This window comes from Sardina pilchardus, chromosome 5, assembly GCF_963854185.1.
Source record: "Sardina pilchardus chromosome 5, fSarPil1.1, whole genome shotgun sequence".
Lineage (NCBI taxonomy): Eukaryota > Metazoa > Chordata > Actinopteri > Clupeiformes > Clupeidae > Sardina > Sardina pilchardus.
The window spans coordinates 35181264-35198807 of NC_084998.1; the positions used below are offsets into that span (position 1 = coordinate 35181264).

The 17544-nt window shown below is 43.6% G+C and overlaps 1 protein-coding gene across 1 annotated transcript in view; it reads right to left on the minus strand.

Annotated features, from left to right (window-relative positions):
- The window catches only part of LOC134079682 (basal body-orientation factor 1-like), a 60109-nt gene that overhangs the window by 17233 nt on the left and 25332 nt on the right, over positions 1–17544 (minus strand). Inside the window, exons 8-9 of the mRNA XM_062535770.1 lie at positions 4271–4623; positions 4043–4183 (exon numbers count right to left, since the gene is read on the minus strand). Of these exons, the coding sequence (XP_062391754.1) occupies positions 4043–4183; positions 4271–4623 (494 nt within the window). The remainder of the gene's footprint in view (positions 1–4042; positions 4184–4270; positions 4624–17544) is intronic.

Here is a 17544-nt window from a genome sequence, read left to right on the forward strand (position 1 = left end):
AGCCATTCACTAGGAGGGGAATCTTGTCCACAGTTAATGGCCTTTATGACCCCCTAGGATATGTAGCACCTGTAACAATCCAAGGCAAGGCCTTAGTCAGAGAGCTGTCTGCTGAACAGACTGAATGGGATGCACCTTTACCAGCACTCAAAGAGGAACAGTGGAGACTATGGACAGACTCACTCTGTGAACTTGAGCAGCTTCAGATTGAAAGACCCTATGTGCCTGTTTCTCTGCGCTCCACAAAATGCAGAGAAGTCTGTGTCTTCTCTGACGCCTCCACCATGGCTATATCAGCAGTGGCCTATCTCAAAGCAACAGACCAAGAAGGTTACACTCACATTGGATTCATCATGGGCAAGTCAAAGTTGGCTCCACATCCCCCACACACTGTTCCACGGTTGGAGCTTTGCGCTGCTGTCTTGGCTGTTGAATTGGTGGACTTAATCACAGATGAACTGGACACAGACATCCACAAAGTCACAGACAGCCGGATCATATTGGGCTATATCAGCAACACAAGCAGAAGATTTTATGTATATGTGGCCAACAGAGTCGCTCGCATCAGGAAGTCCACCAACCCGAAACAGTGGTGCTTTGTCAGTACAGAACACAACCCCGCAGACCATGGGAACCGCTCAGTGCCAGCAGCCATGCTGAAAGACACCAACTGGTTTAAGGGCCCAGCTTTCTTGTCCAGAGACACCTGCTCACAGCCAGAGACATTCAAACTCATAGACCCTGATGCAGACATTGACATACGGCCACAGGTCAAAGCTTTCATAACCAAAGCCTTCGAAGGTGAGCTGGGCCTCACCGATTCGAACGCTTCTCCAGTTGGAAAACACTCTGTCGAGCCATGGCCAAGCTCATACATAAGGTCAGATCCTGCACAAAAAGCCCGAACAGCAAGGCAGATGAGTTGACACAAGCAAAATTAGCACTCATCAGAAATGCTCAACACACTGTGTTTGCTGAAGAGATAAAACACCTTTCCAGTGGAGGAATCGTCTCTAAGTCCAGTCCTCTGAGAAAACTGAGTCCCATAGTGGATACAGATGGCCTACTAAGAGTTGGAGGACGCATCACTTTGGCAGGCATACCCTGGGAGAAGAAACACCCAATCATAGTCCCCAAGAAGCATCACATAGCTACCTTATTAGTGAGGCACTACCATGAAAAGGTCGTACATCAGGGCAGGCATCTTACAGAAGGCGCTGTTCGCTCTGCTGGACTTTGGCTGATTGGAGGCAAGAGACTGGTGTCAAGCATCATACGTAAATGTGTAACCTGTAACAAGCTGAGAGGGAAAAAGGAAGAAAAAAAAATGTCGAACTTACCTCCTGATCGACTCAACCCAGGTCCTCCGTTCACAAATGTAGGTGTTGAAGTGTTTGGTCCATGGACCATAAGCTCCAGACGAACCCGAGGTGGCATTGCAGAGAGTAAACGCTGGGCGGTCATCTTCACTTGCATGGTTACAAGAGCTGTGCATATCGAAGTGCTTGAGTCTCTGTCATCCTCAAGCTTCATAAATGCATTAAGAAGATTCACAGCTGTTCGTGGCCCTGTCCGCCTCTTTCGTTCTGACCAGGGGACAAACTTCATTGGGGCATGTAAGGAACTTCAGATCAAATCTGAGGACCATGAACTGACAGCTTAGCTCCAAGATCAAGGCAGCACCTGGACATTCAACCCTCCCCACTCCTCACACATGGGTGGAGTGTGGGAGCGGATGATAGGCATTGCACGCAGGATATTGGATGGACTGCTGCTAAAGACAAACGCTCCCCATCTGTCTCATGAGGTTCTGGTCACACTTATGTCCGAAGTCATGGCCATAATGAACACCAGACCTATAGTTCCTGTATCATCCGATCCAAACATGCCCACTGTCCTGACGCCTGCTATGCTTCTAACATAGGCATAACATTTGGGGCAGCCGTGGTGTACTGGTTAGCGCATCGGGCTTGTAACCGGAGGGTTGCCGGTTCGATCCCCGACCAGTCCACCACAGCTGAAGTGCCCTTGAGCAAGGCACCTAACCCCTCACTGCTCCCCGAGCGCCGCTGGTTGGGCAGGCAGCTCACTGCTCTGGGTTGTGTGATTCACCTCACTGTTTGTTCACTGTGTGCTGTGTGTTCACTAATTCGGTTAAATTGGGTTAAATGCAGAGAACTGAATTTCCCTCACGGGATCAAAAAAGTATACATTCTATTCATTCTATTCTAACACAGTTGAGCCAGTGTCACCAACTCCGGGAGATTATGACCTCAAAGACCTCTACAACAAGCAGTGGAAGCAAGTACAGGCGTTGGCTGATGCATTCTGGAAACGTTGGCATCAGGAATACCTGGTGTCACTCCAACCCAGGAGAAAGTGGCATGAAAACAAGCCAAACCTGAGCGAAGGAGATGTCGTGTTGCTCAAGGACGCACAGGTCAAGCGGAATGATTGGCCTGTCGGAGTGGTGGTGAACGCCATTCCCAGCAAAGACTCTAAAGTTCGCAAAGTGGAAGTAAAGGTGGTTAGACAGGGTACCCAGAAGGTGTATTCTAGGCCAGTTTCAGAAGTTGTTCTACTTGTGAAAGGGGAATAGTGTTCTAATGTATTATAACAGGCGGGGAGTGTGCTGTTTTGTTGTTACATTTAGGTTTAGGGTGACCTCTAGTGGTCAAAAGCAAATGCAGTATAGCGTTTTGTGCCTGCGGTGTTTCCGTAGATAGTTCAATAACATTGATGAGTTACTCAGACACGTTTTTTTACCATTCAGTATTACACGGCCAGAAAACATTTGCCTGTAAGTATTTCTTGGTTTTATACTTTGTAATTGTAAACAAAGACGTTCTTCTTATGTGGAACCTTTTGTATGGACTTAAGTTCGTTTTGAATGTGTATTTTATGTAGAATATGCTAACTGTTAGCAGCTCAATGTAATTCACCATTCATATTAGCCGTAAGCTAATCCCTCCGTGTATGTAATGAAGTTGTAATGTTACGTGATTGCGTATGCCTTATTGATGTAATTTCAAGTAACTAAGCTATACTTTGTATGTACTGTATGTTTAGTTTTACAGTGTTTCCAAGTAAAAACTTAAAAGGAACATCAGCGTCTGTCTTGGGGAAACTGTTGTCTAACTGCCAAGCAAGTGTAGCCGGCTAGCAACCTCACACACACAAGCAGGGGCAGAACACATCCTGTGTCTCTCCAGAGACTTTATTAACGGACTGCAAACTGTATCCAAAGATCTTAAAGCAAAGCATAGTGATACTCACCATCTGTCTGTCTACCTCCATTTCTCCATGTATCTACATTTATCCATGTGACATTATCCCTCCTTGCAACCAGCAAGATCTTATCTAATATTTCCCATGACTGGTCCAAACTTGCTGCTCCCATGTTGGGTAGCATTTTCTAACTAATATAGTCCACATCTGGCACAGACACATAGTTGTTAACAAATTCAGTGTTTTCCAACTAAAACAAATAACATCATCAAGCCAGGCATACAGAAATAAAGTTGCAAGATTTTCACCTTAATATAACCATGTCAGTACATAGATATAGCTCTTTGGAGATCATTTTTGCCTGCTGTCAATCCTTCCCCCCCACAACAAAAGCATTTTTATTGTGTACAGGGGGGATAAGTCACGAGAATTTGCTTGTGACTCGTTTGCTATTTACAACAGCAGAGTAAAATATAAATATATTGTTACTCTAGAGGGAGCTCTACAGTTGTCAAAAATACTGTAGAGTAATTTCCATGAATTACCACTGATGCCCAGCCCCATGTTCCAAGGCCATCCCAGACATAGACCGGCACCACGGGTGCGTAGTCTGCCTCCGAGCCAATCAGAGAAGCTTCTGCGTGTGATCGGCTCGGAGGCATACTACGCACCCATGGTGCCTGTCCAGGATGGCCTTGGAACATGGGGCATCAATGGGAATTCATAGAAATATTTATTTTTAAATGATAGCTGCTGAAAGTGCAAGGCCCAGACAGAGGATGGTAGGATCTCCATACCAATCAGCTTTACTCACCATTTTTCTGCTTCCTCCAAGTCAGTGAAGACACTATTGGTAGAATAGGGCTTCCTATGAAAGGTACGGATGTGTGGATACTCCTGTCTTCCTGCTCGTGCATCACTCATCCTCCTTTGGTATGCTTCCAGTGCTTCCTGTCTGTAGATTTTAGAATTAAGCTTCATAAGCTTTTCTTTCTATATCTAGTTATATATATAAACAAAAGAACAAGAAGAAATGTTTCACCTATATTGCAAGCGGTTGGACAGAATCTCTTGTTTCACATGTTCCAGGGCCCCATGAAAGAAGATTTCTAGTTCGGTGCGCTGCTCCAGAAAAGTGCCAGCAAGGCGCTTGATTCGACTCATTTCACGTTCACGCATTTCCAATAGCCTCTGCATCTTCTCAAGTTCTGCACAGTTGGTCTGTGTTCTGAGAATAACTTTCTCCTGGATCTCGTTCTTCTCATGCTCAAACTGCACTGACATGATATTAACTGCCCGCTCCAAAACATCTACCTTACTCTTCAGTTCCAAGATCTTTTTCTTTTGGGCAGCCATCTTACAAATGTTCTGTTTCGTCATGAACTCACTTGTATCCTAGAAGATTAGAGAAAAAAAAAAAAACATTATTTCCCATGTTCCAAGTTCCTTTTAATAAATAAAATGTTGAAAAACAAATTGTGGCCAGACTTATGGCATCTCATGGCATAAGTCTTATGGCAACATGCCACTGTTTCATAAAATTGGGTTATGCAGCGTCCCCCCTAGAGTTCGATAAGTGAGCAAAAACATTTTTTTTTTTTTTTTAAATAGATTTTTTTGGCCATTTTATGCCTTTTTATTGACAGAGAAAGTGGAGAAAGACAGGAAGTGAATGGGAGAGAGAGCGGGGGTGGGATCCGGAAAGGACCACGGGGCGGGAATCGAACCCGGGTCGCCGGCGTGCGGTGCAGGTGCCCAGCCAGTTGCGACACGGCTGGGGCCAGCAAAAACATTTTTGATGTTTGACGGTGAATAATCCAATTTTATAAAACTTTAAAGAGGAACTATGCAGGATTGGCGATTTCATCTCTGGTTTCGGTTTCATTGTTCATTTTCGCTCGTTTTATGCTTGCATTTTCTCTGCAGAGCTTCCCCGACAGCTTTAGCGTGTATATTTATGTATAGGCTATATTTAAATATATAAATTGCAAGCGTGGTTCTTCGTCTCAGACTTCCAGATGTAAACAAAGAGCGATCGTCTCCTGCAGAAAGTTGCATAGGGTCTCTTTAAGAAAATACTCAAACTACTATCTACAGTGATACTGTAGATAACCTGTGTTAAACTGCTTAGACTAAAAATACTTCTTCTACAGCTTAGTTGATGTATTTTCATTCAGAAAAACACATTTTTGTCCATTTTCGCCTAAATTGTGTTTTTACTTAAACTTGAAGAGTGTTAAAACTGGACTTCAGGGCCCGTATTCACAAAGATTTTTTATCTAAGCACTTATGGCCTGTGCAGATTACACGATTTCAGCCCGATTTTGCCACGATTGTGTCGTGGCCGACAAATTTCCATTGTCGGTCCGAATATTCAAAGTCGGGAACGACGTTCGAAGGAGGAAGCGTCTTGTAATCTGACATGTTCACCGACCCGCGATTTATTGTCTGCGACATTCTAAGACGTTACGACCAAAAGTCTAGCATGTTAGATTTTTTGGGGAATCTCCTACGACTCCCGTGTTGACACTGATACTGTGACGACACACGACGAGAAGGCTACGATAAATGATCTTGTAATGTGGCCACTCTTGCGGCCACGACACTGCATGATTTTGTGGTTCTCTGATCGCCTAGTCTGACATGGACAATCGTAAAAGATAATCGTGAAAGACAAAAAAGTCGTGTAGTCTGCACAGGCCATAAGAGTACTCCGAAATCACACTAAAAGATTTTAGCTAGGAATTTTCTCTTAAAAGTTATCCACAAAGCCTCTCAGACCTACTTTTAGTAAGGGGAAATGACAACTCCTAAACTAATATTGAGTCTTCGTTGCTATGGTTGACGTCATTACTCATGCACAAGCTTGATTAAAGTGACCACCTTGATTGGTTGATGATTATAACGCGGGAATGATGGCGAACCTCCCCTACCAGGGGGTCAAGGCCGTGTTGATTAGCTTCGGCAAGTTAGCAAGCGCCATTTTCAAGTATGGCGCCTCATGGAGCATTTAGAACCAGCTCCGTGCACAAAAATCCGTGTTGGGCACTAGCTCTCATGCGCGTACATGTTGGTGAACGGGTACCTACAGCCAATCATTACTCTGTGCGACACTCCACTGGACTCAGGTGTGCGTTCCCGAGCAACTTTTTCTGCTTGTTGTTACGCGGCAAGCAAGGTATGTGCATTATCGCCACCCTCTGAACTGGAGTATGACTCTCTTTTTCCAGAATGTCCATGCGTCATTTCCAGCTTTGGAACTTTGCGCATGGTCAGAGCCGACTGGCGCTGGATCGGAGCTCCAGTGTTCAATATGGCGTTGACGAAAATTGGCCGGATTTACTAGCCTAGCATCGGCCATTCATTTGTATGGAGGGCGGGACTTAGTCACGCTCTCCAGTTATATATAATACCTCCATGTCCCCTACCATGACGAGTTGAGTGACAGGTGTTAGGTCTTAGCTGGTGGGAATGCGTGCACTATGTCAGGCTGTGAAGGATGGAAGATGATGAATAGGCATAGACTAAATGAATAAAGAGTAAAGCACATAGCCTAGGCTTAATGTAACACTACGGACTGGAGCAGTGTCTTTGCTACATGTTTTAAATTAATCTGTATGAAAACACGTAGCCTACATTTGCAAAGAGGAGAAATGATTTAACTTAATTAGGCACAATGAGACGTTACATTTAGTTAACATGCAATGGTGGTTTTGGTTGTCAGTGGCATTATTGCATTTGCATCCTTAGTTGCAATGCACAATTATTCCCTTGACAGCTCCTGCACTGCACGTTCATTTCAAAACATCGCGAGGTGAAATGCCACTAAAAGCGGGTTGTGAATAGGTCTTAGTGAGTTAGAAGTCCTCTCGAGTTCTTTTTAGCTGTCCTAGACTTAGGAGCTTCTTTTAGGCTTAAAATTCTTTGTGAATAACTTAGGAGTCCTAAAGTTAGGAGCGACACGCCCATTACTTTTAGGAGTTTCTCCTAAATTCGCCAGTTAGGAGCTACTTTTAGCCTTAAAATTCTTTGTGAATACGGGCCCAAAAGCAAAAGAGTAAGCTCGCCCCACAATGCCATTGTTTAGATGTCCAGCGGAAGACGTTAAAATGGACACTGCTAAAAAACTAATGAATGGAAAGTTTAGTTTTTTAAAACATTGCCATTGCTTTAGGCTAACGTCATCTGTCTTGTGCCTGCATGTGCTGCGTGCGTGTGTGTGTGTGTGTGTGCGCGTGTGTGCGTTCATGCACATTCGGTGTGTGTGTGTGTGTGTGTGTGTGTGTGTGTGTGTGTGAGAGTGAGTGTGTGCATTTGTGCACATTCGGGGTGTGTGTGTGTGAGAGAGAGAAGAACTATGTTTGAATTAGGCTTGAATTAGGCTACAACAATTAAGAGCTTTTTATGTTATTGCAGTATCTGAACTTCTAGGAGGAGAGAAGTTTGTTTCTTGCTCAGTGGTGCTGCCAGCATTGTGTCATCTGTCCCAATACTTATTGACAGTATTACTACAGACATGAATGTGTGTTTGCAATAAAAATAAATAATAAAATAAAAATAAACATTTGCACAAAGCAAGCCTATCCAATTTACTTTGATAAGAGTATTAAATGATAAATCAAGGGACATTTTGAACAGATAAAAATGTGCAATTAATATGCGATTAATCGCAAGTTAACTAGGACATTCATGAGATTAATCGCAATAATTATTTTTAATTGATTGACAGCACATTTAACACTAGAAGCGCCGTGCCGTTCTGACCCACTTATACCTAGAAGCGCCGCGCCCCGGTCATTTGACCGCTTTGACGACCTACTAGAAGCGCCGCGCTGGTGTGAACTACTTAAAGCGCGGCTGAGGCGGTCAAAAGACCGCTGAGTCCTCAGACTGGGACGCTGGTACTTACACATAATAACAGCTAGATGCCGCTTCGTGCACGAATCAAATCGGTTGGTCATAAATTCAGTTTGCACTAAGCCATGTGTCATTCGTGTCAGACCGTGTTGATAGTCTGTGGTTGTTTCATTATGTCACAGGCACGTTTGAGTTATCTGTTCATTTATTTGTGTTGATTTGTGTTGTTTGAGGTAAAAAACTCTGGAAGAGATAGAGAACAAACCTTAAGCAAACTAGACTTTCAACTTTTTCATAGGCCTAGTATTTTATTTTTATATTTCCTTTTTACATTTTGTATGCTACTTAGAAATGTTATTTATAGGCTATTTTAAAACGGAGGCATGCATTCTGTGATTAGGAGCCTGACCCGACGGATAACCGAGGGATGAACAATTTTGACCCAACACCGGTGTTGTTGGATCTCGAGATCCGTAACACCGGCCCGCAGTTCGGGTTTGGTCAGATAATCTAAGTTCTAAAATGAATTGGTGGCTAGTTCTAATTCACTCCCCAAATTCACTTCTATTCATTTAATAGGTAGCCCATGTTTTCGCGCAGCCGAAAATGACCATGGACCTGGAAAGACGACGCCTAACCTAGTCTGGTTTCAATAACATAGTAGCCAGGATTTTATGCCGCATTTTACAGACTACCATGGCTACTTTCTAAAACAATTTTCATTAATTTAGGGAGAAGCATCTTGTTCCTTGGAGGGAGGCAGATAGAGAGAGCAAAAGGCTATGCTGAGCAGGCATAGGCGCGAGAAGTAAAAACATGATGAGTGAAAGATGTTCTCCGTTTTGCGAATGTTGTACATTTTAAGTTAACTTCTATTTGAATTCGTGGTTCAGCATTCAGACACAAATTTTCTCAAATTAGGGGGTAGAGCCGTGGCCTACTGGTTAGGGCTTCGGGCTTGTAGACAGTGGGTTGCCGTTTCGATTCCCGACCAGTCCATGGCTAAAGTTCCATTTAGCATGGTGTCAAAAAAGTATGTAGCCTATTCTATTCTATTCTTTTCTATTCACACAACTACAAGCACGCAGGCGAATTCGAACATTTGGAAACGTTCTGCATAATGCGATCAAACATGATTGCGTAGCCTACTCTTCCACGAGTTGCCTAAACAGCCAGCATATACTGCTCTGCCTCACAAATCAAACAACTAGGCCTAGCCTGCTAAAAGATGCAGGGGGGGGGGGTAGTTGTCCTCAATGTTGCATAGGTGATGTCCTAAGTGAACTGGTTAGACGAGTGTATGGGGGAGGGGGAATGATCACACAAGACAATAGCCTATGCTAATTGCTCTTCTATTAAATGCCTCCATGTGCAAAGGTTTCATAGGTTTGCAATGTGTGTTATGTAGGCCTAAAGTGCTGCGCCGATCATCGGCCGCCTGTAAGTGTCGTTGTGCCTCTCCAAATCCGATGGAGACTGAACAATAATAATAGGCAATAATAACTGAACAGAACAATAATAATAATAGCCTAATAATAATAATAATAATAAAAACGATCGTCTTGCTCTAAAATGGGGTGTCAAAAATGACAACCTGTCATTTTGTCAAAATGGCAAACTGCCCTAAACATTGCGTTCGTTTTTGTGACTTATGAAGCATATCTGTGGTAAGTTGAGCAGACTGCTGGTCTGTCATCCATACAGCGTCAAGTGGTGCAATGCTTTCTCTCTCTCTCTCGCGCGAAATCAGTCGGACATAGTGTGATAGCCTTCGTGCAGGACTGCATGGGAATGGACAGATGCAGGGGTATCGTTCAAGTACAGCTTGCTGATATCAAGCCCCGCCGTTTGTTTATTCCAGATAGTTTGTTATTAAAAACCCTTAACGAAAAATAATTGTTCATCGACGTTGAAAAATGGTCAATGAATTCAGTCAATGTAAGCTAGGCCTACAAAATTTCACTCATGGCTGGGATCGAACCCGGGTCGCTTGCATAGGAGACGAGGGAGACAGCGTTGTGCCACATATCAATGTATATCTCACATAGAGAATTTAAATACGCTATAACGATACCCCTGCATCTGTCCATTCCAATGCAGTTCCTGCACGAAGGCTATCACATTGTCTATGTCCGACTGATTTCGTGAGAGAGAGAAAGAAAGCATTGCACCACTTGACGCTGTATGGATGACAAATGGTCAATTGACCAGCAACTTACCACGGATATACCACGGTCACAAAAACGAACGCAATGTTTAGGACAGTTTGCCATTTTTTTTTTGTTTGTTTATGTAAAGCACACCTCTGTGTATGAAATGCGCTATATAAATAAACTTGACTTGACTTAACTTGACTAGGCTAGGCCGGCTACGACGAATTTCAGCTGAAAATATGTTTTACACACGTAGGCCTATGCCTAATAGAACAACATCGCAACATTTTCAAAAAAACTTGCATTTTACCACTGTAAATCGCCTCCATAGACTATGCCATGTAAATGAAAATTTTTTATTAAAATAAATCACACATATAATACATATTGCACATATAGGCCTATATAAACTATGATTTTATGGTAAAATATTATTCTCATGCCCGACTGACAGGAGCCCTTGCGCCATCTGCTGTGAGAAAAGATAACAGCAGCCTGAAAAAACATGGCCGAACGGGAGACTGGCAGTGTTTTTGTATAAGTAAGAGCAAAATAGCTCTAAACTAGCTTGTACCGGTGTGCTTTTGATCATGTGAAAATACTGGGTGATAAAACACGCGTATTTAGGAAAAGTCGTGAACGTAGGGTCCTGGGGCCGGTTGCACCAACAGGGCTTAGCTACGCCTGGTCTTAACTGCTAAATTGGTCTTTGTTAAGACCTGTCTTTGGAATTCAACCTAAGTCAGTTGCACCAGCAGAACTTACGCCTGGTCTTAACTACACCCGGTCTTAGCGATGCACGTCCATGTGAGAATTCCGAATTAGAATTAAGAACAGACGTTGCTAGGATACACTAAACGGTTTCGGTCATTATCTGTCATTCAACGCTTTGATCTAGATTCTAGAAATCTACGATGTCGACCCAAAAGACAAGAAAGATTAATTTCTCCGACATGGAGATTAGAAGATTAATTGAATTGTATAGCCAGCACAAAGATGTGCTCACTGCCAAGCAGTCTAATTCGGTAACCAACAAACGAAAACTTTTAATTTGGGGGGAGATAACGGAGGCGGTCAATGACTGCTCTGACTGCCACCGTTCCGCGAAAGACATAAAAAAAAATGGAAAGACCTGCTCAGCAAAGCCAGAAAAGATGCATCGGACAAAAAAAGAAAACCGACAGGTGGGGGCCCTCCTCCGAAACCGTCAATATATAGCGGTATCATAATTGACATATTTGGCGAAGATAGCCCGGCCTTTGTTGGTTTGGATGGTGTAGAGAGCGGCGACATCCTTGGCTGCGAAGGCGGAGAGGGGGAGTTGTCTGTTAGCTGTGCTAACGAGAATGTGGAGGAGGAGTGTGAAGGTGTGTAAGCCAAGAACACAAAAAACAATACCTTTTCATTTAAGTAAACATTTTCCAAAAGGTTAGGCTACTGTCTAATCGACCCTTTACTTTTATAGACTCAGATGCTGCGCGTTCGTCTACTAGCCCTGCTCATTGTTCCGCAAGCCATCCGCCACCAGCAAAACGGAGAGCTGACCTAGGCCTACACCATATCCTCCTGGAGAAAGAGATAATTCGAGTGGAGGCTGAAACCAACAAGCTGCACACAGAGCAGGAAATATTGGAGCTGGAAAAACAAAAGCTTCGGCTGGAAATTCAGTTGCTCCAGCGGCAAATAACTGGGCCAAGCAATTCGATTTTTTTTTAGGAGGAGGAGGAACGATCATTTGTTATTCTGTAGCCCTGGCTATAATTGACCAAGTTAAGAGTAGCCTATAGGCGAATAAAATCACAATTAGTCAAATGACATCAGTTTTAAATGGTTAATTTATTCATTAAGTTTCTGCGCACGCACGCACACGCACACACACACACACACACACACACACACACACACACACACACACACACACACACACACACCTATAAATTATTAATAATGTGAGCTCGGACAAGTCGTCCAGAGACATCATCATGAGCCACAGGGACATGAGCCTCATCTTCCTCTGGCAGAAGGTAATTTTCCATTGGTAGGGGGATCCTTTTGCTGATGCAGATATTGTGGAGTACGGTGCATGCTGCCATCACCGTGCACACTCTCTCCGGGTGCATCCGCATCTCCCCATGTAGACAGTGGAACCTAGAACCAGTTCACCGTTGATTAGGCTTACTAAAAACATTTCTCGCATAATGACGTTTAGATTTCTTGGTTGAGTTAAATAGGCCTATTATTAAGATAGACATATGCCAGAATCAACATCATGGGTAGCAGATAGGCTAATGTCAGTGTCCTAGGTGTATAAGCTTACCTACGCTTGAGCACTCCGATGCATCGCTCGACGGTAGACCTAGTGGCGGCGTGGATAGTATTGTATCGCCGTTCTTGCTGGGTCCTGGGAGCGATGATGGGTGTCATTAACCACCGTTTCAAGGGGTAGCCACTGTCGCCGAGAAGGAAGCCACTTACTCCTCCAGCCTCAAAGGTGTTGCTCAGTTGGCTTTCCCGGAGTATTCTGGCATCGTGGGTTGACCCAGGCCACCTTGCCACCAAGTTAAAAATGCTGTAACTAGCATCGCAAGCAATCTGCACGTTGATTGAGTGGTATCCTTTTCGGTTGATGTACAAATACTCGTGTTCGGATGGTGCCTGGATGCGGACATGGGTCCCGTCTATGCAACCCACGATGCCGGGTATGCCAGAGGCCTGGCGAAATTTCTGCTTCATTATGGCAGACTCTGCTTCAGTCGGGAGGTGGGCATATCGCGGAAGACGGCGACTCAGTGCCAAGGAGACCCTGCGGATTACGCGACAGGCTGTTGACTTGTGGACTCCAACCATGTCCCCTACGGTGTTTTGGAAGGCTCCGTTTGCGTAAAAGCGCAGGGTTATTAACACTTGTAAAGTTGGTGTTAATGCTGCGTTACGATCGGAGACGAATTGAAGATCTGGCGAAAGTTCATCAATTAGGGAAAAGAGGTCTCTTCTTGTGAACCGAAACCTTTCGATTAGCTCCACGTCATCATAAATATCGAGCGGATTACTTCTGTCCCTAATTATCCTCTCTCGCCTGAAGGCTCTCTCATTGTACACCCTATGTATCAGACGAGCCATTTTTTTTTACAGTTGGGCTGCGGTTCTCGTCGTAGCTATAGAAACTGGGCTATATCTTAATATTTACGCCTACCCCCGACTAGGCTTAAAATTTACGCCCGGTCTTAGCGAGTAGAATGCTTAAGTCCCGATGGTGCAACGGGCGTAACAATCTTATTGGACTTAGAACGTTGAGTTAAGACCGGCGTAGCATAAGACCGGGCGTAAGCCCTGTTGGTGCAACCGGCCCCTGGAATTTAATCGAGTGAAAAGATTTATTTATTTTTTGTAATCACAAATGACCGCAGCCCGGCAGTTCTAGGTATATCTAGGTCAAACCACCACGCTTGGCGCTTCTAGTGTTAAAATGCTTTGTGAATTACTTTTAGTGAAAAAAATTAGGAGTCCTAAAGTTAGGAGTGACACGCTCCAAAATTCGCCAGTTAGGAGCTACTTTTAGCCTTAAAATTCTTTGTGAATATGGGCCCAGGAATTTACTTAAACTTGAAGAGTGTTTCTAACTGTATGTAAATTAGGGCCCGTATACACAAAGAATTCTAAGGCTGAAAGTAGCTCCTAACTGGCAAATTTAGGAGAAACTCCTAAAAATAATGGGCGTGTCACTCCTAACTTTTTCCTAAAGGCTGGCTTACATTGCACGACTTTGGTCTGTTTTAACAGTCGCCGACTACTTTTCCAAAATCGGGCGGAAATCTTGCCAGTTGTACTAGAATCTCGGCGCGCTCCCGTCATCTAAATCGTTTAGTGTAAGGTGCCAATCTTAGCGGTTTTAAGTCCGTCGGAGTCAGTCTTTTTCTAGTTTTGCCGTTACGACAATATCAAACATGTTTGATATTATCGTAAGTCTTTTCAGTCGTGGCTCATGCAAATAGTGACGTGAACATTAAAAACCAATAGTGACCTCGGTCGACGAACACGAAAACGGAAGGGGCAAAATAGGCTACAGCTGTAGCCTATGATTATTTGTTATTTCATTTCTTATAATTTATTAGTCGGCTATTCTACGTGACAGAACAACTCTATATCTGTTAGTGATGTCACACTATCAAACAATGCTGCAGAAACGCGAAAAAAATTACTTTGATATGAGTAGCCTATCATGTGAGTTCCTGTTGATGATGACGTATAGCCTAGTGCACGATGGAAATAATTTGAAGGAATCTAGCAGCAGTCTTGTAAATAGTGACCACAGTCTTTGCAAAATCCTAATCTGAGACTGGCCTGTGACTAGTCTGTGACTAAAAACTCAATGAATTGTCTTTAGATGTGAGAGGGTCTGAGACTGTAGTCTTTCAAAAATCTTTTCCAAATCTTTGCAAAGTCTGGCAATGTAAGGTAGGCTTAAGTCTAGGACAGGTAAAAATTACTCGAGAGGACTTCTAACAGTGGAGCTACACCAGACGCGCAACTGAAGCCTTCCGTTCGCGACGCGTATGTTACAGCAGTCAATAATCACTATAATCAATGGAAGTAGCTACACCAGACGCGTACATTCGAAAAAAATAGACCCATCTTCTAAAATGGATTTTACGCGTCACGAACGGAACGCTTCAGTTACGCGTCTGGTGTAGCTCCCCTGTAACTCACTAAGACCTATTCACAACCCGCTTTTAGTGCCATGTCACGTCGCGATGTTTTGAAATGAACGTGCGGTTACAGGAGCTGTCATGCAAGGGAATAATTGTGCATTGCAACTAGGGATGGCGAAAACTAAACATTTTCTTGACCGACCACCGAGGCTCATTAGCCGGTTGAAATCGGTTAACCGATTCGTTTAAAATAAATTATGCTATTTGAAATAACAGCCAAGCAATTTCCCAACTCTCATCTCTCTGTCCTACGCTCATACACACAGCCCCGGCGCCGCCCTTTCACTCACGTCACTTTTTTAAATCCTACAGCGCCAATGAGTCCTGCAAACCAAGGAGCTTGTAAATGGAGGACAAATGGTTCCTTTGCTCCGAAAATGGTTTGGGTACAAGGTGATCGCGTTGCAAATAAAGGCGTTGTCTAGCGTTGGAAGCTCATTTGAAGCTGAAATGGCCGCGGCTCACTTATGAAAATGACAGCTCCGAAGAGACGTAGCTTAGTTTGAGGAAGTGCTAACAACAATAACGAAAGATGATCATTACCTTATCTGTTACCATTGATGACCCTTCCTGAAATGTAGATGTAATGTCTCTCCAAATTTAAGCCCATCTTATGCGGAAAGTTGCCTAGACTGCAACATGATAAAACCAATGGATAAAACGGCACACTTCCAGATTGCAAAAGACGCACCGGCCACCGCTGTGACCTCGTGCCAAATGTTTTTATTGGTTTATTACGTAGCCTAGCCTACAAGCAGGCGTTATGAAAAATTGAGTGAGAGGGATAATTTGTTAACTTCACGCAAAAAAAGATCTTCTTGGAATGCGATGGCTAGCTGTAGTAGCGTTTAGTCCACTGTCTTTAGCCTAATTTAAAGATGCCTCTTTTTTTTTGTTTAACCGACTAGCGACAACTTTGGTCGGCTAACGTGGATACGGTCAACCATCGGTCAAACAGTCACCGGTTAACATCCCTAATTGCAACTAACCCCGCGTTCACACTGTCCACGTCCGTCGACGGATCTCGGAGGATGTCTGCCGTATGTGTATTTGCATACACGCGATCTGATTGGCTGACGGATCCGTCGCTGCCTGAAAAGTTGAACATTTCTCAACTTTCTTGACGGAGGCAACGGAGCTGAGGGAACGGACGGACCCACAATGCATTTCGAGTCCGCCCCATGGAAAGTGAATGAGATCCGTTGACGGACGTAGACAGTGTGAACGCGGGGTCAGGATGCAAATGCAATAATGCCACCGACAACCAAAACCACCATTGCATGTAAACTAAATGTAACGTCTCATTCTGCCTAATCAAATTACATCGTTTCTCTTCTTTGCAAATGTAGGCTACGTGTTTTCATACAGATTAATTTAAAACATGTTGCAAAGATACTGCTCCAGTCCGTAGTGTTTCATTATGCCTAGCCTATTTGCTTTACTCTTTATTCATTTAGGCTATGCCTATTTATTCATCATCTTCCATCCTTCACAGCCCGACATAGCGCACGCATTCTCACCAGCTAAGACCTAACACCTGTCACTCAACTCGTCATTGTAGGGGAGGTTTTTGCCATCATTCCCGCGTTATAATCATCAGCCAATCAAGCTTGTGCAAGAGTAATGACGTTAACCATAGCAATGAAGACTCACTATATTAGTTTAGGACTTGTCGTTTCTCCTTACTAAAAGTAGGTGTGAAAGGCTTTGTGAATAACTTTTAAGAGAAAACTCCTAGCTAAAATCTTTTAGTGTGATTTAGGAGTACTCTTAGTGCTAAGATAAAAATCTCCGGAATACGAGCCCAGAGGTCAGAGAGAAGTTACCAGGCAAAAATAGAGACCCATTTGCTTGTGGCAGTACGCGATAGGCTTGGACTAGGACATAAAGCCTGCTAGACAAGTTTAAAAACAGAATGACCTCCTTCAACTGGGCTCTCTTCTCTTTGGATTGTCAGACCTCACTGATCGAGAGCGAGAACATCATTTTATTTTTTTTTATAGTATATTTTTTGGCCTTTTTGCCTTTATTAGTATAGGACAGTGAAGAAGTAGACAGGAAGCAAGTGGGAGAGAGAGATGGGGGGGGATCGGAATATGACCGCAGGCCGGACTCGAACCTGGGTCCCCGTGGGCACTCGGACCCATAAATGGTACGGGCGCTGTAGCCTGCTGCGCCACAGTGCCCCCCAACATCATTTTATTTTGCATTGTACTAAATAAAGTCATAACCCTAACCTTTGGTTAGGGGTTTTGTTAAAAACCAGCAAGAGACTTTTTTGTGTTTTCTTGCCTCCCCTATGTCAACAAGAAAATCAAACTCCTTACAACAGAGGCGGACACTAGGGTGCATCAAGTGCCCCTTGTTCCCTCAAAAACTCTTCTATGGTTGATAATATGCCATTTGATGAATTGGTGAAGATTGATAATGATCTATCACCTATGATCTAACAATGCACCTTCATTTTGACAATATTTCATATTTTATGGCCAATTTTCCAATAACCTTCTTTACACTACATTTAAACTTAACAATGTCAATTAATGACATACTGTATCTATCTTCTACAAAACTTTGAATTCAATACATGTATGTCT